The 24405-nt window shown below is 34.8% G+C and overlaps 1 protein-coding gene across 10 annotated transcripts; it reads left to right on the top strand.

The window, feature by feature from the left end:
- Positions 1–23: 23 nt before the first annotated feature.
- Positions 24–22479, top strand: dtna (dystrobrevin, alpha). Of its 10 annotated transcripts, none has more exons than XM_082184107.1 (23): positions 24–231; positions 5035–5102; positions 5924–6004; positions 6172–6385; positions 6815–6900; positions 7891–8045; positions 8972–9077; positions 9199–9365; positions 10398–10522; positions 10797–10880; positions 11471–11539; positions 12312–12404; positions 14113–14200; positions 14422–14510; positions 14592–14705; positions 15933–16029; positions 16143–16163; positions 17961–18147; positions 20293–20382; positions 20475–20547; positions 20657–20762; positions 21902–21939; positions 22029–22479. In XM_082184107.1, the coding sequence occupies exons 2-22, from the start codon at positions 5036–5038 to the stop codon at positions 21917–21919; spliced, it is 2130 nt and encodes a 709-aa protein (XP_082040233.1). In that variant the 5' UTR covers positions 24–231; position 5035; the 3' UTR covers positions 21920–21939; positions 22029–22479. The 10 variants fall into 10 exon arrangements, 9 of the variants coding, with proteins under 9 accessions (XP_082040233.1, XP_082040234.1, XP_082040232.1 ...); XM_082184108.1 differs by having other exon boundaries at positions 24–235; XM_082184106.1 differs by lacking the exon at positions 24–231 and adding an exon at positions 1960–2825 and having other exon boundaries at positions 14425–14510.
- Positions 22480–24405: the final 1926 nt, after the last annotated feature.

The following is a 24405-nucleotide window of genomic DNA, read 5'->3' as shown; positions in this document are numbered from 1 at the left end:
AGCAGAGAGAGAGAGATAGAGAGAGAGAGAGAGTGAGAGAGAGAGAGAGAGAGAGAGAGAGAGGAGGTCTGAGAACCGCGGCTCTCTGCCGAGTCTAATGCGAGTGAAAACACACTTTTTTGTTTATACGCTGAAATCTTCGTCGATAAAGTGCATCGTTTCACCGCAGATGGTCTTCACCGAACGCAGAGGGACAGAACTGAAACCCGTTTTGGCGATGACAGGCGTTTGGTGAGTAGCAAGTGCACAGAGAACCAGACGCCTCTCATTGAGCTTCATTGTGAATGCTCCACAGTCCACTACTAACAGGCATAATGCAGATTCTGCAAGTATGATATTAATAGTGTGTATCTGGAACGTTATGTCCTAAATCAAGCTCTGGCTTCAATCCCAGAGCTATGATGTCTAACTCTGTTTATTTTTGGTAATTTAAGTATTTATAAATTCGGCTTATTATTGCATGCATAATACGCTCGTACAATTGTTTACATTTGGTTGAGAATTTTATATAGTGTATGTTGGTTTAGCTACTGTTTCCCCCCCCCCCATAAAATTTCATCTTACAAATGGCCTATACATTGTTGGCATTTTATTTGTATTTTCTGTACTTTAAGTGGAATTTGAATACTAAGATGTTTGGAAAATAGATGCACATAAAGTTAATCTGCTTTCATAAAAGGTATTTCTTTGTTTGCTGTGCTGTATTAAATAGATGTTGTTTTTGAAGTGCACCATTGCATGAACTCATCTATTCATGTGGTTAAAACAATTGGAGATGAATGAGAAGAAGACAGCATCGACAACATTAGAAAGACTTTCCTGTAAACAGCTACATGTAAATCACAGTCTGAAAGGGCTGTGAGACTTTACCCAGAGTGCTGTGCTGCTTCATGGTGGTACCATGACAATCAGAGTAGCATACAGGCAGTTACTGTGTCTGATTGGTGGAAAAATCAGTTAGGTTGAGTAATGGGTCACTTTGCTGCGGATAGAGTTCTCATGGAATCCAATTTGCAGCTTTATGTGTTTTAGATAATGCATAATAATCTCAAAATTCTGTGACATTGTCTGTGGTGACCGCTGGTCAATTGACATAGATTTTAGGACTTCAAGCAACACAAGACAGTACCAAATTTTACATATAATACACTGCCCGGCCAAAGAAAAGAGGGCGCTGTTTGGATTTAAATTGAGGAGACTTTACAGAGTGCTTGACTCTTGCATTGTCAGTACAAAAATTGATGCATCTCTTGATGGAAATAAATGTTGTGATGTTATTTCCATCAATTTTTGCTCAAGATCTTGTATTGACAATGCAAGAGTCCAGCACTCTGTAAAGTCTCCTCCGGCACATCCCAATGACTTTCAATGAATTTAAGGTCTGGACTCAGAGGTCCCGAACATTCTTTCACAATCTGAGCCTGATGAATCTTGACATTGTCATCCTGGAATATGGCCATGATGTGTCTTCCTACATGGTTGTTTAAGAAATGAAAAGCTACACACTCCATCAATTAGGGTTAGAAGGCAAGGCAAGGCAAGTTTATTTATATAGCACATTTCATACACAATGGCAATTCAAAGTGCTTTACATAGAAGAAATTAAAATAATAAAAAGAAATAAGAATAATTAAAACAGTTTAGAAAAAAAATAAATAAAATACAGTACAAACAGTCGGACGAACATTGGCACAGTGCTCATTCAGTAAATGCATAGCTAAACAGAAGTGTTTTGAGAAGAACTGTTCCCAAACATATTACATGATAGAAACATAATAATCACTGCAATAATGATCCAATCATAGACTCTTAAGCATTTGCCTATTTAAATCCAAACAGTGACTTTTTTTTGGGGGGGGGGGGGGGGGGCAGACAGTGTGTGCGTGTGTGTGTATATATATATATATATATATATATACTGCCAGGCCAAAAATATTCAATTTTAGGCTGAATTGATGTCAGTTTCATATGGGACATGTACTGTAGCAATGTCGTTTCTCAAATAGAGGCATTATGTAGTTTTGGAAAAATGCAGCAACATTAGCTGCTATCAGTTCCTCCCACAGACGGCCTAATGCAAGTAATCTAGTGCTAATTACTCTGTGAAGACACTCCGAACAGCTGCTTCATGTAGAACATGACTTTGTCCTCCAGGTCAGATCTGGACGTATTATATGCCAACCGACTTCAAGGGCGAACAACATCAAAAAGCACAATTTCATGTTGTTCATTCAACCTGCCATACTAAATAAATCACCCACGGAGAGTGACAAAAAACGGAGTCGGCCTCAAAATGCCTGGATGCCACCGACTGTCCAAAAGGATATTTATAGACCTGGAGATCCCAGAGCCACAATAAAAGGAGAAAGGGAGAGAGCGAGAAATATTAGAAGAGTGACTCTGTGAAATATGGGATCTCTCTAGAAATGTCCCATTAGAGGGCTTGAATTACAGGCCTCTCTAGCAAGCCGTTCTTGCGTAGCCTCATCATTTTGCCTAATAATTTCACACAGGAGTCTTTAAACTGCAAACAACTCCACAGGCCCTTCTTACAGGACCAGGCCTCCCAGTGGAGGGTTAGGGGACGGTTCAAACTTGCAACCAGAGCTAGTCCAACAAGAATGTGAGTCTCTCTCATTGGAGGTTAAAGATAGAGAGGCAACACATGCTGGATCCTGACGGGTTCTTATTTCAGTCGGCTGCCAAGAACTCGAAGGGCCGCTTTTGTTGTGTTTCGACCTGACGAAAAGCATTATTAAAACCTTTTGGACTTGTATTGGTCAGTCATAAATAAGCAAGAGGAGGACTATGGTGCTGTCTGAAGGGTATCTGGTTTGAATTGTCATGTGTGTTTGTTGTTTTTATAGCAACGGTTTGTTTATATCGTTTCCATTTGGTTTAACGTGATAGATGCAGTGTTGAAACAGTGTACCAAAACACTAAATTACACTTAATTACGCTGTGGCAGCTTGTTTATCTCTGATGTGAGTTCAATAGGGTAGATAAGTGTCACATTACTGATGGATGGATTTTTTTGCAGTGCATTCTGGGTATTTTTCACATCTGCAGGTGAATTTGATAGCGATGGCTGGATGTGTAGTGCTTTGTCCCCGTGTTGTTCTGAACTCTTGGATCTCTGGGATTGTGATTGAACATTCCTTAAAGTTAATTGAGCATTAAAAGCTTTGTGAAGGATGGAGTTTAACTTCTCTAGTAGATCAACCTCATGGTTCCTCTTATGGTTTAATCCAGGTGCTGTTTTAAAGAGAAGGGAAAACCTGATTTTAAAGTTTTCATAGTATTAAAGAATTTTTAATGCATGGCATTTGAGGTTATGATGGTACGAACCAATCTAAGACATAGTTTATATCTCACAATTCTGAGAAAATAAGTCAAACTGCGAGTTTACGGTTTATACACGCAATTCTGACTTTATAACTTGTAATTGTAAGTTTAAATCTTGCAATTCTGACTTTATAATTTGCAATTGTGTTTAAATCTCGAAATTCGGAGTTTATAACTCAATTGTGAGTTTATATCTCGAAATTCAGACTTTATAACTCTCAATTGTAAATTTAAATCTCACAATTCTGACTTCATAACTCGCAATTGTAAATTTAAATCTCGCAATTCTGACTTTATAACTCGCAATTGTAAATTTAAATCTTGCAATTCTGACTTTATAACTCGCAATTGTAAATTTAAATCTTGCAATTCTGACTTTATAACTCGCAATTGTGAGTTTAAATCTTGCAATTCTGACTTTATAACTCGCAATTGTAAATTAAAATGTCTAATTCTGACTATAACTCGCAATTGTAAGTTTAAATCTCGCAATTCTGACTTTATAACTCGCAATTGTAAATTTAAATCTTGCAATTCTGACTTTATAACTCGCAATTGTGAGTTTAAATCTTGCAATTCTGACTTTATAACTCGCAATTGTAAATTAAAATGTCTAATTCTGACTATAACTCGCAATTGTAAGTTTAAATCTTGCAATTCTGACTTTATAACTCGCAATTGTGAGTTTATATTTAGCAATTCTGACTTTATAACTCGCAATCGTGTTTAAATCTCGCAATTCTGACTTTATAACTCACAATTGTGTTTAAATCTCGCAATTCTGACTTTATAACTCACAATTTCGAGTTTATATCTCGCAATTCTGAGAAAAGAAGTTAGAATTGCGAGATATAAACTTGCAATTCTGGGGAAAATTCTTGGTCTTTTTTTCCTTAGAATTTGACTTTTTTTTGTTGAAAAAAAGTCAAAATTGTGAGATAAAAAATTGCAATTATCTTTTAAATAGTTTCTTCCATACGATACAGCTGTTGTTTGCTCGCAGTAAAAGAAGACGGTATTGTACTGAACGTCACAAGGCAGTGATCTTGTAAATGTTATTTTTAATCAAGGTCACAAGTGGAGTCCAAAACCTCTGTTACAAAGTGAATCATGACAAAATGTCTCTTTAGAAGAAGCAAGGGAGATAAACACATGAATTACACCAAGGAACATGTCAGTAGTGGGTCACAGGTCTATTCTGGTAGGGTTGCAGACAGCAGGGAAACACAATGCTAAATACAGTGCCAATGATGAAATGCAATTAGCAATAATTGTGTATAGTAAAGATAGCAAAGTAAATAGTCTTATCAACTTTTAAAAAGGAGGAGAAAATGCTTTCCATATCTATTGTTGTTGACGTCAACGGTTGTGGGTCCGATCAAACTCGCTATTTTCTTGCAACTTGTCTGAAGCAAGTTGAATTAGGCAGATCTGACATTTATGTAGCACTTCAGTATCTTGAGTGTTTCTTGTTGTGTATTTTTTTATTTTATTAGTCTTATTAAATTTGCAGTGGAGTTTTGATAGTGCTCAAAACTATTGAGAGTGTTGTAATACATTATAAATGTTGTTTTACCCATAATAATTGTTAATTCCTCAAAAGGTCTATTTTCAGCCCAGTTTGCCTTCACAGCTGTGGGACGCCTGTCACATTGTCCTTTTGTTTTCTGTATGTGTGATGTTTCGCAGAATGATTGAAGAGTCAGGCCGCAACAGAAGCACCATGGCAGACAGAAGACTACTGTTTGCTGAAATGCGTATGTATTTAACTCATTAAAACATACTCAAGCTAACATGCTGATAATAGGAAATACACTTCTGTTCAAAAGTTTGGGGTCAGTAAGATTTATCCCAGTAGAAAGGATTCATATTTGTATGAAATTTTACAATAGATTTTTATTTTAAATAAATGCTTTATTAATCAAGGAATCATGAAAAAAAATATATCACCGTTTCCACAAGAATATTAAACAGTTTTTAACATTGATCATAATAATAAATGTTTCTTGAGCAGCAAATCAGCATCATATTAGAATGATTTCTGAAGGATCATGTGATACTGCGTAATGATGATGAAAAATCAGCTTTGATCACATGAATAAATTACATTTTGCAACATATTCAAATAGAAAATAGCTATTTTAAATTGTAATAATATTTCACAATTTTGACTGTATTTTTTTTTAGTAAATAAATGCAGTCTTGGTGAGCAGAAGAGACTTCTTTCAAAAACATTAAAAAAATATTACTAACCCCAACTTTTTTATTGATAGTCTAGACATGCTAACAGTTCTTCAAGTTATTTCCATTTTGAGAAGAAAAAAACCCCATCTTAACCAGCCTAAAGTGGTTAGGTTAGTTGTTCTTCCAACCAAGCCAAGCTATTTTGTCTAGTCTAGTGTGTTTTAGACTGGTTTTGGACTGTTGACCACCTGCCAAAGCCACCTAAACACCAGTTTGACTAGGTTGGAAGACCAGCTAGACCGTCTTAAACCGGCTAAGACATCTTAGGCTGATTTAAACTGTATGGTCTGCCATGTACTGTACGTTCAGTAAATGTGATGTGTTCATCTCACAGGTGCACTAGATCTGGACTCCATCAGATTGTCCACATATAGGACAGCATGCAAGCTGAGATTCATTCAGAAGAGGTGCAATTGTAAGTTTGAGGGTGTTTACTGCAAAAGATTTTACTGTAATATAACTTTAACAAGTGTTTTTTTACACAGACATTCTGATTGCAACTTTATTTAGTATTCACAGTAGCTTCAGTCTTTGGGAATGATGCAATTCCAGATATTGCCATTTGTTCTTTGCTTCTTGCAGTGCATTTGGTGGATATCTGGAATATTATCGAGGTGTTCCGGGAAAACAGACTCAACTCCATGGACCTCAACACAGAGTTCTCAGTGTCAAATTTGCAAGCAATACTGTCCACCATCTTTTACCAGCTGAACAAGCGCTTGCCCACAACCCACCAGATCAATGTAGACCAGTCTATCTCGTTCCTCCTCAACTTCCTGCTAGCGGCCTACGACCCGTAAGAAACCCTGACTGAATCATCTGCAGAGTTGCCTTAAATCTCTCTAGTATGACATTAATTTAAGTGTAGAAAGAATAAAATTCATTTGAAGTACATGACACTTCATTGTCTTCACTTGATCTGACTAGAATTGCTTTATACGTAACTTACTTTGCTATATGTGACCGTCTGAGACCTGGTTTCACAGACAGGGTTTAGATTAAGCCAGGATTAGGTCTTAGTTTAATTAGGACATTTAAGTAGTTTTTTATAAACATGCCTTAGAAAAAACATCACTGGTGTGCATCTTGAGACAAAACATATTTTTAGATATGCCAGTGCAAGTTGCGTAACAGCTCACACATGCATTGTAGTCTGGGACTAGACTCAAGCCTTGTCTGTGAAACCAGGCCTAAATGTGTTAGATGACGATTGTGTCTTTTCTAGGGAAGGTGTGGGAAAGATCTCTGTTTTTGTGGTGAAGATGGCCCTGGCTGCACTCTGTGGAGGGAAGATTTTGGATAAACTAAGATGTAAGTTTCACTTTGGCTTTGCCTTTGAACTGATGAGTGTTCAATGGTTTGATGGTGATTAATGGACGCTTAAGTGAATGGACAGAATTAATCATTCTATCATCATTTTAAAGGTCAGAGCAGCTGTCGTTACTTGAAAGTCATATTTGAAAGGCATATTTGCCTCTCATGACCATGTCAGTATAGTTGGAAGTGTAGTTAAACTTTTTCGCCTCGTTTCTGGTGATTCATTCCTAGTAATGAAACTTTACACTAACGTTTAAAAGTTTGGAGTCCTTAATATTTTTTTTCATGTTTTTTAAAGAAGCCTTCAGAAATCATTCTAATATGCTGATTTGCTGCTCAAGAAACATTTCTTATTATGATCAATGTTGAAAACTGTTTATAAAATTCTTTGTTGAATAGAAAGTTTGATCACAGTTTTGATTAGGGTCCAATTCTCACTTTTAACTATGACTTTTGCCTCAATAAACTCCTAATTACTGCTTATTAATAGTTAGGAAGGTAGTTGTTATGTTTAGGTATTGGGTAGGATTAGGGATTTAGAATATGGTCATGCTGAATAATTAATTAATAAAACACATTAATATGTGCTTTATAAGTACTAATAAACAGCCAATACCCTAGAAATATGCATGATAATAAGCAACTAGTTAATAATGAGAATTGGACCCTAAATTAAAGTGTTACCGAAAGTAAAAACATAAATAAATGTTTTTGTCACTTTTTATTAATTTAATGCATCCTTGCTGAAGAAAAGTATTCTTTTTTTTTAACCCCCCCCCCCCCCACACACACTTTTTTAGGGTAGTGTACAGTATATGCTGATATTTAGATGAAGAACAAAACATTTCTATACATTAAATAAGGAAAATTGTTTCCTGCCTGCATCACGCTTTGAGTTATTAAAATCTACCTGGATCTAAATGAACATAGTTTCTTTTAAAAAATGAAATTGATCACTCCTGATGCTTGTCTTTTTTCCTCAAGATGTATTTTCACAGATATCGGACCCAAACGGTATAATGATGTACTCGCAGTTTGACCAGTTCCTAAGGGAAGTGCTGAAACTGCCCATGACGGTTTTTGAGGGACCATCTTTTGGGTACACTGAGCAATCCACGAGAAGCTGCTTTCCACAAGAGGTTTGTGGACATACACTGTGTATATATACATACACACACACACACATATATATATACAGTATCATATCATTTAATGTAATTCCATGCATATAGTGCGCCTATCATATGATACACTCAAGGTGTGCTATTACTCATTTAAGCAATCAGACTTACACTATCATTCGGAAGTTTGGGATCAGTTAAACATTTATACATTATTAATACTTTTATTCTGCAAGGATGACTAAAAGTGATAGTAAAAACATTTATAATGTTGTAAATGCTGTTCTTTTGAGCTTTGTATTCATCAAAGAATCCTAATAAAATATTATCATGGTTTCCACAAAAATATTAAGCAGCAGCACATCTGTTTTCAGCATTTATATTAATAATAAATGTATCTTGAGCAGCAAATCAGCATATTATAATGATTTCTAAAGGATCATTTGTCACTGAAGACTGGAATGATGCTGAAAATTCAGCCTTGCATCAAAAAAATATATATAATTTTTAAATATATTCAAATAGAAAGCAGCTTTTTTAAAGTTTTAATAATATTTCACAATAATAATACTTGCATCAAAAAAATATATATAATTTTTAAATATATTCAAATAGAAAGCAGCTTTTTTAAAGTTTTAATAATATTTCACAATATTACTGTTTTTACTGTATTTCTGATCAAATAAGTGCAATCTAAGTGAGGAGACGAGGCTTCTTTCAAAAAGCTTTTAAAAACACATACACTTTTGAATTGTATGTTTTATTGCATGGCGGACAATAAAACACATAGCAAAGGCATAGCAGCGTCCTTTCAACCACCAGCAAGTTTTGCGTGGGCAAGCACCATTCACAATCTCTTCAGAAAATGTAAAAAACATTGTTTTTCACAGTATGTACATGGTATTTATTGACTCATTTGTTTACTAACCGCTGGCCTTCCACAGAAAAAGGTCTCGCTCAATGTGTTTCTTGACACATTCATGTCGGATCCTCCTCCTCAGTGTCTGGTTTGGTTACCGCTGATGCATCGGCTGGCAAATGTTGAAAACGGTGCGTCATTCTTCATTTTTTTGCAGAAAAACATTTATATATTATAACTTAAATGAATGACAAATATTGTGACTGCGCTTGATTAGTAGTGCTGACTTTATTTTGCCCCTCTCCTCTCTAGTCTTCCATCCTGTGGAGTGCTCCTACTGCCACGGCCAGAGCATGATGGGATTCCGCTACCGGTGCCAACAATGTGATAATTACCAACTTTGCCAAGAGTGTTTCTGGAGGGGCCATGCCTCGGGCAGCCATAGCAACCAGCACCAGATGAAGGAGTACATGTCATGGGTAGGTGAACGGCCTTGTGGGAGCGTGACTGTGAGTAAGTGTCAGTGACGGCCTGAGTCCCGTCATCCAAACAGTCAAATCACTTCATGCCTTTATACCAAATGTCATGACACCAGTCTAAATCTGACTCTGCACAATGAATTCCCCTGGTAGCATTTACATTTTCTTTTTCTTTTTGTCAAGCTGACTAATATGGGTTTTTCAATTGCTGATGCCAAGGCCACTTTTGTTTTGGAATATTATGAAATATTTGTACAATTTAAAATAACTGTTTTCTATTCTAATATATTGGAATTTTTTTTTTTTTTTTTTTTCTTTAATCCTGTGATCAAAGCTGAATTTTCAGCATCATTACTCCAGTCTTGTGTCACATGATCCTTCAGAAATCATTCTAATATGATGATTTGCTGCTCAAGAAACATTTATTATTATTATCAGTGTTGAAAACAGTTGTGCTGCTTCATATTTTTGAGGAAACCGTGATACAATTTTTTTTGTGCAGGATTTGCTTTTATTTGTATTTTTAAACAGCATTTATTTGAAATATAAATCTTTCGTAACATTATAAATGTCTTTACTGTTACATTTGATCAATTTAACGCAACCTTGCTGAATAAAAGTATTAATTTCTTAAAAAAGGAAAGAAAAGAAACAAATCTTATAGACCCCAAACTATTGAACGGCTTGTGTACAGACAGTACAATCATTTTGATGATGACAAGGGAAATGTACTCAAAATTGCTGAAATGAAATAAACATATATTTTACACAATATTTACCCCCCCCCCCCCCCCCTTTAATTGAGTAATTTTCCATCCCATCCCTGACTAGAATTAAACATGTATTATCTGTTACTGTACATTTAAGACCTCTATATGTAAATAATCTCTCTTATAATACTCTATGTATTTCTACATAAAACATTCACATTTAAAAAAGAAGAGCAGAGAAAATCCTTTTCATTAAACATTTATATGTTTTCTGACGGATATGAATTCTTCTGGTTCAATACAGTCCTTTATTTCTCTCCAGAAATCTCCAGCAAAGAAGTTGTCAGACGCTCTCAGTAAATCTCTGAGTTGTGCCTCCGGTCGAGAGCCTCCTTACCCGATGTTCTCCGATACACCAGAGAAACCGCTCAACCTCACTCATGTTGTGTACGTAAACTCACATTTTGCTCAGATGGATAGTGTATAATTACTGTACAATGAATTTCCCATGAATTGTGCATGCTAACATTTTCCTGCCTTGTGTTTTTCGCTTTTATGCTGAAAAACAGTGACACATGGTAAGTAAAGTGATATAGAGACATATATCCTCATATGTTGTAGGATTTCACAATAATTTGATGGGCTTAACTAGATATTTGGCACTACAGTACAGCATGTTTTGGGTCGCAACACCTCAGTTTTATTTATTTTATTCCTCCAGGCCTCCCAGACCTGTGAACAGTGGGAATGAATACATGCTCTCTCACTCCATGCCTTCCTCAGGAAACCCTTATTCCAGCAAAACGTGAGTATAATACTGGACAGACTTTTTATGAAATAAAGATGAAATAAAATAAATTATACATATTGTACACTTAAACTTGAATGAAAGTTAGAAATGTTTCCTTGTCATCCAACTGAAATAAGTGGCAACACTTTACAAAAAGGTGTCATTTGTTAACATTAGTTAATTCATTAACTAACAATGAACAATATATTTTTACAGCATTTCTTAGCCTTTGTTAATGATTAACATTAAATAAGATTATTAAATGCTGTAGAAGTATTGTTCGTTTTTAGTTAAACTAATGTAGTTTACTAATGTCAACAAATGGAACCTGTAAAGTGTTACCAATAAGTTGAAGTTGAAGTACTAAATTATATATAATAATAAAATGACCAGCACATAAAAAAATTGCTAAGACTTAAACTAAAATGAAAACTGAAAATATAAAAGTAAAAAAAAAAAAAATCGAAATACACATAAAAAATGCAATAGTATATCCATTAATTTAAATGATACTAAAATAACACTGGTTTTGACGCATGTTTGTTTAAGTACACATGTGTTGCTCATTAATTTGTTTTATTATATCTTATTTTGGGGGTAAAAAGTGCTCTTGATGAGACAAAGCAAATGAAGCTGTTTTCCCGGACGACCCCGGATCTTTTAAAAGGGAAAGGGTAAGTTAGCCTGGTTGAAATAATGTTTATATGTCAACTGGTCTGAGTTATTATGAAGTAATAAAGAAAGATCTTGTAATGACTATCAACGGGCTACATGGGAATGTTTTGAGTAGATGCAAATAAAAACACGGCTGTGAGGGATTGTTTTCTATCAGATTGTCATTGTTTAGCCAAGAAAAAATTGGCATATTTTCAACATTTTGTCAACATTATGACATATTAAATGGACTGTACTTCCATCCCACACAACCCTATTTCATTTGCATCAAGATAAATACGACATCAACTCTGCATTCTGTGTTTTTGGTAACATTTTACAATAAGTTCCCATTAGTTAACGTTAGTTAATGCAGTAACTAACATTATCTAGCAATGAGCAATACATTTGTTACAGTATTTATTCATTTTTGTTGATGTTGCTTAAAAAAAAAAACTGTAATACTGTCATTGTAAGTTCATGTCAGCTCACGTCCATTAAATAATATTAATAGATACTGTACAACTTTTGAATTTTAACAATGCATTAGTAAATGTTAAAATTAGTTATGATTAATTCATATTAATAAATGCTTTAGAAGAAATAAATGCTTTTTTTTTTCATTGTTGGTTCATGTTAATTAATGTGAACAAATGGAACCTCATTGTTTCCGTATTTTAATACATTCAAATAAAAATAATGTTTTTTTTTAGACTCCACCATTACAACTGCAGAAAAGTTGCTTCTTAAAGTCATTGTGACGTCATCTGTGTTTCTGAAACGTTGTTTCAGGGTTCAGTACAGCCTCGATATTGCGGATAGGCTCGCTGACGAGCACATACTTATCGGACTTTATGTGAATCTCCTCCGAAAGGACCGTTCATGGTCAGTGTGAGCTGAGGTTGCTGTGGCACTTTTCTTCCTAATCTGTTTTTATAGCTTAGGTCACCATGTCAATCTGGTAATACGCAGAATTCAATACAACATTGTTAAAGGTCTTTCCACATTTGAAATGTTCCTAATTTGATTCCTGAGTTGTAGAAAGGATCCCAGATGTGGGATGGTGACTGTTCTGGCCACAATTCTGTCTTATGTTTGCAGCTTGCTAACTGGCTAGGCTTTTGTTGTGTTTAAGCAGTGTTTTTACTCTGTGTTGATCATATTACATTTCACTGCCATAGAGCACAACAGTCCAGAGGGAAAAATGCCCTTCCTTTTCACCACAGAGAGATTGACTTTTAGCACTAATGAATAATTTTTTAGTAGAGAACTACCATAAGCTAGCAATATGCTTCTATAGAGTGTGATTTAAAAAATTAAGATTAATCGCTGAATTCCCAGTGAAGAACTACAATACCCATAATCCTTCACTCTCCATAATTCACCAATTCCAGAAGCTTCTGGTGTCGTGGGAACAGGAATCGTGGCAAAACAGCTCAGTAGTGAATGCACACTCATATGAAACATAGTGAGTGACATAATCGAGTCTCCCTGGACTCTCATATAATTTATATACAGTATATATGGTTATTTTGCAATAAACTATGCAATATAAGTTGTATAAATGCACAATAATATTGTTTTATACGTATAATCATTGACTTATAATCTATACATTTATACTTTACTATTTCAATTATGTCGTTTGAAATGCTTTATATAGCGTTCGTGTGTCTCAAACATTAGATAAAGATTATGGATAAAATACATATCTTGAATGCAATGTCACTTTGGATAAAATGATCAAAAAGCTAAACTGAAAAAGACAAAAATGTCCTTAAGGATACACAGGTGTTAATTTTATCCATCCCAAACTCTAAATTGACCCTTTAATTTTCATGACAAACATTTTTTTGACCTAATTGTTAACTTCTAATTTGATTAATGGTGAATATATAAATTGTTTTGAACGTGTAAGTGGATCTTTTTTTTGTGTAGTACAGTATGTGTTATTTTTGGGGAGATTTGTGCATCTATTTGGGATGCAAAAACAGAAAATACTCCATCAATTATCTACTTAAACAGGTGTGTTTTTCTATCTGAAGTAAAGGCTGATTTGCTCAAGGACATGATTATTCCAGTCCATAGGAACCTATACCTTTGGCTACAGTATATTGCGCATTATTTATATATATATATATATATCCTCATTACGCAACACCCTTAGCTAGGACTGTGTTTTCCCAGCAAAGATGTCTAATATGGAGATTATCCATGCATTTGCTCCTAACTTTGCAGTGTTTTTTTGGGGAAACTGGGGCTCTATGGTCTTCATGCTTTGCTTAGATCCTGAAATGTGCTGGCAATGCTAGTTAGAGTATTATTGGTGACTTATTTCACAAAAAATATGTTCTTTTGATTTATAAAACCTATTTTTATAAATTTTGCAAGAACTTTCTTGTGATTTTCAATATGAAAACACAAAAAATATTTAGCAAAACAGTATATGTATGCGTGTATGCGAAGTTAATTATTATAAACTAACTTTGCACAGGCTACTAATTGCTATAGTAATGTTGCAGTAAATGCTTTTGTGATTCTGAACTAGTAATTGTAAAGATGACTGAGCTTTGTTCCTTTCCTTGATTGATAGTTTCCAAGAGAGCAGTAATAACCAAGATGATGAGCACTGCCTCATTGCCCGTTACGCCTCCCGATTGGCTGCTGATGGAGCTGCAGCGGTAAGACGGCCAATCAAAATAACGATAAGATGTTATGGACAATGGTAGTGTTTGGAAAACCAGTTTGGAAACAACCATTATATTTGCAATTACACTTGCAATTATTTGTGCAATTAAGCTTATGGCAGAGAAATGACACTTCATCTTTAACCATAATGGATATATGTAAATGAATTAATGTAAACAACTCTGTTTAACTATAATCTGACTATTGTTAACAGAAGGCCAGAGTCCCAGCAGACATCTCTCTCTGTCTGGACACCAATAAACAGCAGCGGCAACTCATCGCTGAGCTAGAGAACAAGAACAAGTGAGTGTGAGACTGTTTATTATGGTATTGCACAGTGATCTGAATTTGCATTCTTAAAGTTAATAAATTGTGTATTTTCAGGGAGATTTTGCAAGAGATACAACGCCTGAGACAACAACATGAAGAAGCTTCCCAGCCTCCATTTGACAAAAACCAACAAAACCCAATGTTACTGGCTGAACTGAGACTGCTCAGGTAAGCACACACACACACACACACACACACACACACAGAGCGTACAGCCGTGAATCAGACCTGAAACCTGATCGGATGTGGTGAACAGCAGATGCTGATGGTTACGAGATAGACTGCATTGAAAGTGAGTGTAACCTGATCATGGCTCCTCTCATGAACGAGTACTTTAAAAGCAATTTGCAACACTGAGACTCCTTCCTGTTTCTAGACATCACCAAGGCAGATTTGAATGGTGAACTGAGTCAAGCATGCATATTTAAATAAGCTCTAGTCCTTCAATTTAGGCACTTTACTGTGGTTTTACTCTAGTAACATTAATTATAGTAACACGATATTTTGGTGCAAAAGTTCTAGATTCATACTAAATGTTCTGTTAGGGAAGACAGAATCTGCTTGTTTTGTGTAGCAGTTTTGGTTTCTAATTTGTTTTTATGTTATTATTATTTTCATAATGACGTATTTCATTTACATTTATGTAAAATCGATTTTACATATAATTGAAACCTACTGCAAATACCACAGTTAAGAACATGGTTCCCAGGGACGAACTATGGTAAATAAATTTTTTTATATCTTTATTTACCTGCTTTTCTTTTCTTAAATGTAGAAAGCATCCGTTACAAATGTTGTTGGGTGAATTCTCTAAACACTTTGTTATTATGCATCTTATTCATAAACCACCCATAAAAGCCGTTCACACCAAGAACGATAACTTTAAAGATAACGATAACTACATTAGCGTCCACACCTGCTGACTATATCGTTCTGTTTATTTTAAGCGCGCTGTTGCTTTAAATGCTCAAGCTCTTTAAACCAGGATGGATTCTGATTGGCTGTCAATCATTCATCAACTGGAATAAATTGCTTTGAAAAAGTGATTCCAACTACAGTATATTGTTATAGTTGTGGTGTGGACTCTGCTATTATTTTACATTTAGAACGATTTTTACAAGTATATATTTAACGTTATCGTTATATTTATCATACTTGGTGTGATTGGGTGTTTAACCAGGCACTACATGGCACTATACCATGCAAATTGTGTTCGGCACAGATTTTTTGGGGGGTTTTTACGCAATTTGCATAATGTATTTAGTGAATTTAGTTGTAAACGGCACAGAGAGCACATGCAAATAATCAACACTATCAGGCTGTTTATTATTGCACAATTAATTTTGTGTTAATGTCAAAGTTCTACCGATAACCTTGTGGCTTTCTTTGTCTCAGGCAGAGGAAGGAGGAGTTGGAGCAGAGGATGTCGGCTCTTCAGGATAGCCGTCGAGAACTTATGGTCCAGCTAGAACACCTCATGCTTCTGTTAAAGGTAGAAAAGGTCTCACACATAAACAAATGATGATTGCACAATTTTAAGAAGTAATATTTAGAATGTGGAGATGCAGAAATCCCTGTTAATGAGCTGAACTGCTCCATCTACAGGAAGAAGAGCTAAAAAGAGCTGTAAGTCTCAGAGCCCCAGTAACAAAACTGTGTATTAATATACTGGTAGCACTTTATTTTACAGTTCCCCATGTACATACATACTATGTACTTGCAATAAATGGGTAATAACTAGGTATTAACCCTGAACCAACCCCTAAACACAACCTAAACCCATGTAGTTAGCTTATATTAGCCAGTACTTTCTTATATAAGTACACTGTAAAATAAAGTGCAACTAATATACTTCATCTGACTTGAGATTAAATGTATGTTGTGCGTTTGTTCTCCCTAATATTAAACTATAATAAGAAATGTGTTGTGTTGGTTGTGTCTTTGGCATCTGGAACTTACTTTTGTTCATTAGCACAAATCAAAGTTAACGCATGCAAAGACTACATTCCAGCATGTCGATCACATACTCTAATTCTTCTTTGTATGATTTTGAACAAACTTCTAACCCTATAATAATAATAATAATAAACTTTAATTTGTAACTCAAAGTCCCTTATTGTTGTTTGTGCTATAGACATGAATTATTAGCTAAACAACTGGGGAAAAAATCCCATATAGGGACCTGAGATTTGGGTTTTTGCTCTTTTGACCATCAGTAACACACACTGTAACAACGGGTTTTGTCAGTCGTTTGACTCATTAAACCATTTGCTATTGCTCTTACAAAATGTCTGTTTGAAATAAGTTGCTGATCATTATTTAATTTACAAATAATTAACTTTAAAATTAATGTATTGTATGATATATTTTTGACACTCATTCAGACACTATGGGCACCTAATGCTGCAGTGTTTTTATGATTAATTCAGTTTTTAATTAGCTTTTATTTTTTTCATCTGAATTTATTTTAGGTTTTAATAGTTGTATTTGCTTTGTTATTTAAAAACAAAAACAAAAATGTAGCTTTAATTTAGCTTAAATTTACATTTATTTATATTTTAGTTTTAGTCATTGTAATACTTCAACTTCAACTTTTTTTTTTTTATTTCAGTTAGTTGCCAAGGTAACATTTCTAATTTGCGTTTTAGTTTTTTTTAATTAAGTATTTTTATTGAATATTTAACCTTTATGTCAATTAACAAAAACAGGGTTTTGGCGGGTCTTAAAAGGTTTTTAAAAATGAAGACATAAAATGAAGGTCTTAAATCAGAGCAGAAAGTCTTAAATTCATAGTCACGGCATTAAATGCTGCATGCACTGCAACATATTGTCCTGTTTTCCAATCCAAATATCTAAACATCTTTAAATACATTTTTGATGCAAATGTGAAGTCTTGTGAGACTTGTGAAGTCAAATGTGAACTTTCTGAGACCATTGGCAGATATTTGTTCTTGTTTAATCATAAGCTGAACAATCTTTATACATTTGCACTGGAAAACAAGACAGAGAGACTGAGGAAAAACATTGCTTTTTTTTGCAGTGGATCAGAAGGTACAATAAACGTTATTTCCATATTCTAGGGATTAAAAGCAGAACGATTCAAGCTACTTTTTTTGGTAAAATGAATAAAAAAAATAATGGATATCTGTTGGAAGTTGTATTTTCAAACTCTAAAAGTGTTGCTAAAACAAATCATTGTTTCTCCCTTGACATTTACATTTAGAGAACATATTGACATTATTAAATTTATTCCTTAAATTTGATTTACTTGGTCTTTAAAAAGTCTTAAATTTACCTTCATAAAACCTGCAGAAACCCTGCAAAAGGATTTTAACTGTTTCAGTTTTAGTTCAAAGTAACAAAACTGGATTAAGCAGTTTTGATTTTTATCTTACAATCATATAATCTCCTTTTGTTCCCTAGAACCAAGGCCCTGGCCCCTCCCCTCGCTCCTCCCCCAGCCACACGATCAACATCCAATCAGTATCCAGCAATACCACACCCATCCCCATGCCTGTCCAATCAACATCCGGCAATACCACACCCAGTCAGACGCCTCAGGACTCGCTGATGGGCCTGGGAGGAGAGGTGCAGCAGGCCTTCGCTCTGGGTAACCAACATGTTCCTCTTGCATTTGAAAACGGTTTCAGCCAATTAAAACCAAGAGTTACTGCAGATCAGGGTTGCCAGGTTTGCATAACAAAACCAGCCCAATTGCTATTCAAAACCTGCCCAGTCATGGCAGTTCTGGGAAGGTTCCCCAGTAAAAATCGCATTTTGGGGGGGGTAAAAAGCGAGTTCCCGACTGGGAGGGGGGTGTCGCAACAACCCGCAGCAATGGTATAAAAGTAGCCCAGTTCTGCAGACTTGGCAACACTGCGGCAGATTGACATTACAGGAATATCCTAGGTTTAAAACATAGTTTAAAAAGAGTTACATGAATAATGCAGAAAAAAACATGTTTATTATTTGATCTGTGAAGTTGTCTAAATCATTTTGGAGTAATAGTGCTTTTCTAGATTCCATGTAAACAGCTTAAATAGATAATCTTCCTGAGACCAAACAAACAATTCTCGGACCGTCCTTATTTTTAACATATATTAATGATATGGCAGATTCCTGTTCATGTGAACTATTTCTTTACGCGGATGACTCGGCACTTCTAATGTCTCATAAACAACAATCCACTCTAGAGAGTAACCTGAGCTCTGAGCTATCTTCTGTAAACAACTGGCTGATTGACAATATGCTGTCTCTACATTTTGAAAAGACAGAGGCCATTTTGTTTGGCTCAAAATATAAATTAAAGAGATGCTCGAAATTTAGGGTTATTTTGAATAATGTTGAGGTCAGTACAAAAACGTCAGTAAAATACCTGGGTTGCATCCTAGAAAACAACTTGGATGGCAGAAAGATGGCCAATAAGGTTCTGAGTAAAGTCACCGGGCTTACAAAGTTTTTAGCCAGAAATTCTACATTTTTAGATAGGTCAACAATGATCATTTTAGCTAACGCCTTCATTTTAAACCAGTTTGAATATGCATGCACTTCATGGTTTGAAGGCCTAACAAAACGACTTAAAGGGAGGCTGCAAGCAGCACAAAATAAATTAATAAGAGTAATTCTAAACATGGGCCATAGGTCACATATAGGTAGGTCACAATTTGTTGAGCTTAACTGGCTTCCTGTTGAGTCGCGTGTTATTATGTCAAGACTGACCATGACCCATAAAATATTGTATGGTAATGTCCCAAATTATTTGTTGTGTCTTATTACTAAGGTGAAGGACACACACACTATTTACACTCGTGGCAGTATATCAGACCTCTGTCCTTATGCATTCAAGACAATGTTAGGGAAAGAAACATTTGCCTATATAGGGGCAGTTCAGTGGAACAAGTTAGACCGGCAAATAAAAGTGATTTCAAGTATGAACTCTTTTAAAAAGAGGACCAAGGACTGGTTATTAGAGAGGGTAGCGGAATAGGACCAGGGGCCAGTTAACGTCTATATTTTTGCTTATTTAAGGAAAATGTTTGTACAGTATGTTATGTCATTGATTATTGTGTAAGTGTTTTGTCCTGATGTTATGTGTTGAGGACCACAATGGAAATAAGTCCTGGACTTTATTGTGTTTTTATCCTCAATTGTAGCTGATGCCTTTTGTTTGTTTGTTTTTATGTTTTAAGGCTTCTTGATATAATTAAATCAAATCAAATCAAATCAAATCAAACATTAAAATAAGCCAAAACATCTAGAACAAGATACTTCAAATTTTTTTTTTTTTTTTTTTTTTTTTTTTTTTTTATTAATAGAGAATTCATTTTAATCTTGGAAAATCTGGAAAAATTAGGAAGTCTTTAAAAAACGTAGACCTGGAAAAGTCATGCAAGTTAATAAAACCAAAAAAGTCCATGGCCATTTTAATAATGAATATTATTTAAATGAATATAATATTTTTCTATGCCATGCTAAAATATTTTAGCATGGCATAGAAAAAAAAATCTTATCCCCAGTAAATTATGACCAATTGGAAAGGTTATGGGACCTTTGAATATTGTTGTTGAGTGGAAAAAGGCTGAGAAGTACTGCTTTAAACTAAGTTAAATGCACTTACCTATAAATCAAAACTGTACCATGCAATATATTAAGTAATATTACATTATTATTAAATTATTAAATATCAACTAATAAATACTAATATTAATATAACTATAAATATTTAATATTAAAAAATTTGATTTATTTTTTGAAGGCTCCAGAAGGAATTTAAGAAACGATCTCCTGGTAGCTGCAGACTCCATAACCAACACAATGTCTTCATTGGTGAAAGAACTTAACTCAGGTAATATTGAATGATCCTGATCAATCTCATGCCCACCAACGATAGCATAAGTTATTCACTGATGTTCAAACTTTTCCTATGATGATGTTTAGAGGCTGGGAGTGAAACAGACCTCACGTTCTCAACGTCAGACGTTCTCCACGCACGGAGCGCTTCAAGATCAGGGTAACAACAACATGTTGCTAAATCACCTGCTGTGTTCACCTGCTGAAGTGTGTGATCACGTGTTGTTCACATCTCCTGGGCATTTCTCACTGTGTTTCTGCTCTCATAGGGCAGCGGGTAGGATGGAGCCTGGGGAATTCTATGGACATGATCTGGAAAAGCAGCTGAACAGAAGCCTGAAGATGGAGGAACGACTCAGACACACACAGGAACAGGTGAGACAGTTGAACACACGGAGGCCTGCACTGAAACCAAGTTAAAGCAGTAATGCAGCAGTTAGATCAGCAGAGAAGTTTGCATGAGAAATGTTGGAATATGCAAATTGTCATCCATGCCAAATGACTGAACCAACCGTCATCAGCTCCCATTTTACTCTTATATTTATAATCTTTGCATTAATATGCTGTTAGTAACCAGTCACAGAAAAGTCACAGAGAATACTGAAAATGTGTTACGGTTTCCACAAAAATATTAAGCAGAAAAAAAAAAAAAATCAACATTGATAATAATCAGAAATGTTTCTTGAGCAGCAAATCATCATATTAGAATGATTTCTGAAGGATCATGTGACCCTGAAGACTGGAGTAATGATGCTGAATATTCAGCTTTGATCACAGGAATAAATTACATTTTGCAACACATTCAAATAGAAAACAGCTATTTTAAATTGTAATAATATTTCACTATTTTACTGTATTTTTGATTAAATAAATGCAGCCTTTGTTAGCAGAAGAGACTTCTTTTAAAATCTTACTGACCCCTAACATTTGAATGATAGTGTTATTTGGCAGCATTCATTTTGCCTTCAATTGAATAATAATACATGGATGCAACAAGTGGTTTATATTTAAGATACCCCCCCCCCCCCCCCCCCCCACAAAAGATAAATAATGTCTCATATGTTTCTGTATTCACATCAATATTGTTATCTGCCCCAAAGCCATTTTTAAGTATCAAAGTTTGGATGGATATTCTGGGAAATATGCCAACGGTGTGTCATGAGTACGCTGCATCATTTATCAAATTTGATTTCTTTTTAATTGCTATAGAAATGAGATGAAATAGAAATGAAAAATCCATTAAAGCAAATGGATATTTCATTGTAATGAACGTATCCCCAGGCTGCTTCCCCGGCACCTGTTCTCGAAGACCGAGATGATGTTCATTTTAACCGCATCTGTACGAGTTTTGCATGCAACGAAAAAAGTTGCTATTTCTGCTCCTATGAAAGTTGAATGTATTGCAACGTTTCGATCAAATGCAGGTCAAGATATTCCGATCGTTTTATCGTGGCACGGAAAGCCTCGGCTCAATTCTGTGAGTTTTAAACTTTCCTCAATGCTGTTTTTTCCAGGTGACCTTACAAGAATAGCTGCGTTTAAATAAGCAATGGTAAGTATTCGTCAGCAGCGATGTGACAGATGCAATACAACAGTGTTTGATGGTTCAAACCAAGGCTTTGTCTCTTTCTGTCCTCACAGGGAGATGGAGCGACTCTGAAGCACTGTGCAACCAGACCTGAGCTGGGACATACAACTCTTCTGAAAAGCATCAACTCACAACAATACTGTGGTACACAACCCAATCTATAAATATAGAAATATATTTTTAGAATCGACAAAATGTTTTAAGACAATACTGTGAACTGACTTTGGAAATTTCAAATAATGGAACTGTCTACAACACCACCAGTGCCATAAATCCAATGATTACGAGATTATTTCATTTACTCGGTGTTAATGTGTTCGAGTTTGATTTGTTTTCGTGTGTATCTGTTCAAAACTTGTACTGTATTTAAATATCTGTTAGGGGAAGTGGAATCTTTACTGAAGCTGCTATCTTTACAAACAACATCTTTTATTGTACATTAACTGCAGAATACCCTGACCTGATGGTCTTTTAAAGCTTATAAAATATTAGGATATTGTTGTAGCTTCAGTTTCTCTTTGAGAGTGGAATAATTTGAGACTTACAAATACACTGCCTTAGCTGATCAGACTTAGTTTACTTTAATAGGTGGGTAGGTATGTGTACTTTGTTGCAATTTATTCATTTTAATTCATAAGAACAGTACAGAAACAGATGAATCTCATGAATACACCACCAGGTCACGTTTAACTTTAGAATCCCCAAAATAAAAAATGTAATGTGTTTTGCATGAAGAAAATGAAACCTATTTTTAGGACCATTTATATTTCTGAAATTATTTTCAGTGTAATACAATGCTTTATTTAAATCAGCCTAAATTTAAGGTAGTAGTAACAGATACTTGCATCATGTATATATACTTTACAATTTTAGCCATATGATTACATATTTCATACTAAATAATACATTTCTTAACATAATGAATTGCAACAATAATTTGGCTGTAAAACGTGTTTATCTCTACTTTAACGTGTACATCGTCATGAAAATAATGTTGCATATTTGCATTGCTAAAAAAAACTTACTGGTTCTAAAATATAGAATACATTTTTTTTATGCAAAATATATGTGATTTTTATGCTTTCTTTAAAAAAAATTAAATAAAAATCCTTTGGATTTTAAAGGCAAATATGACCAGGGCATGTTTTTGTCAGGTTTCATGAGATTCATGCAAAACTTTGTACCTCTGGATTCAAAGGAAAATATTATTTGACTCCAAAGGGAATATTTACCATGCTCTATTATTTAATTTGCAAAAAAACAATGAAATGCAGACATTTTGAGACAAACACACATGTGACAGCATCTGACACTACTGAATGTGCTGTTATGTTGTTCAAGGACCGACAAGATGCCTTTTTACAAAAGCATATTTTGGTGTAAGATATATTGATCTAGAACATAATTATCATGCTTGGATTGATTTTATTGATGAATATGAATTCCTTGTAAAGATGTCCACTATATTGATTTGGCTTTGACCATCTCCAGACTCTTTCATTGATGTTTTTTCTTGGCCACTGTCACACTTCAGCAGTCACATTGATCTCATAGTTTACTTCAGACAAGCAGTTATATGCCACAACACAAACAGCATTCGCGTCCTGCTGCCAGCCGTTGCACTTTTCAGTTATTTTGCATGGTACTAAATAAAAATATTATGTTGTACAAATATCTTCAAGTGTCCACAAGTTATGGTATTTTATGTAATCTGGGCTATCAGTTCATTAAAACTGATCCTTCATTTCAAATAATTTTGCACAAAATGCTGTTCTAACTTTGTGAATTGTAATATGTTTATGCAATATACACAACAGCCACTAGATGTCCTTGTTGAGCAATTAGAGATTTTTTCCAATAAGACAACAAATATCACATTAAAGGGATAGTTCATCTAAAAAAGAAAAAAAAAGTCATTAATTACTCGCTCTCCTATCGTTCCAAACTCGTAAGACTTTCGTTCATCTTCGAAACACAAATGAAGATCTTTTTGATGAAATCTGAGAGTTTTCTGTCCCTCCATTGACAGCTACGCAACTACCACTTTGACGCTTCAAAAAGTTCATTAAGAGATCGTAAAACTAATCCATATGAATTGAACGGTTTAGTCCAAATTTTCTGAAGAGACTCGATCGCTTTATATGATGAACAGATTGAATTTAGGCTTTCATTCACATATAAACATTCATCAACTCACACATCAGTTGTGGTAAACAGAAGCTCAAGCATGTTCGCTTGACGTGCGAGAACCAATGAGGTTCATCCTCGTGTTACGCATCACGTTTGAGCTTCAGCAAGAACCAATGAGGTTCATCCTCGTGTTACACAGCATGTTTGAGCTTCAGCAAGAACCAATGAGGTTTGTTTTGGGTGAACCATCCCTTTAAGAATAAATAAACAAAACGAACTAAACATCTATTAATCAAATTG

The sequence above is a fragment of the Leuciscus leuciscus genome (genome assembly GCF_965113295.1).
Source record: "Leuciscus leuciscus genome assembly, chromosome: 11".
Classification (NCBI taxonomy): Eukaryota; Metazoa; Chordata; class Actinopteri; order Cypriniformes; family Leuciscidae; genus Leuciscus; species Leuciscus leuciscus.
Note: the sequence above shows the minus strand (reverse complement) of the source record. Positions and strands in the feature narration are given on the sequence as shown.

Excerpts from the sequence above, each read along its gene's own strand:
- dtna (XM_082184104.1), top strand. Across the intron at positions 6,901-7,890 it reads GATTTTGGATAAACTAAGAT|ATGTATTTTCACAGATATCG; the intron begins GTAAGTTTCACT and ends TTTTTCCTCAAG. Across the intron at positions 8,046-8,971 it reads GAAGCTGCTTTCCACAAGAG|AAAAAGGTCTCGCTCAATGT; the intron begins GTTTGTGGACAT and ends GGCCTTCCACAG.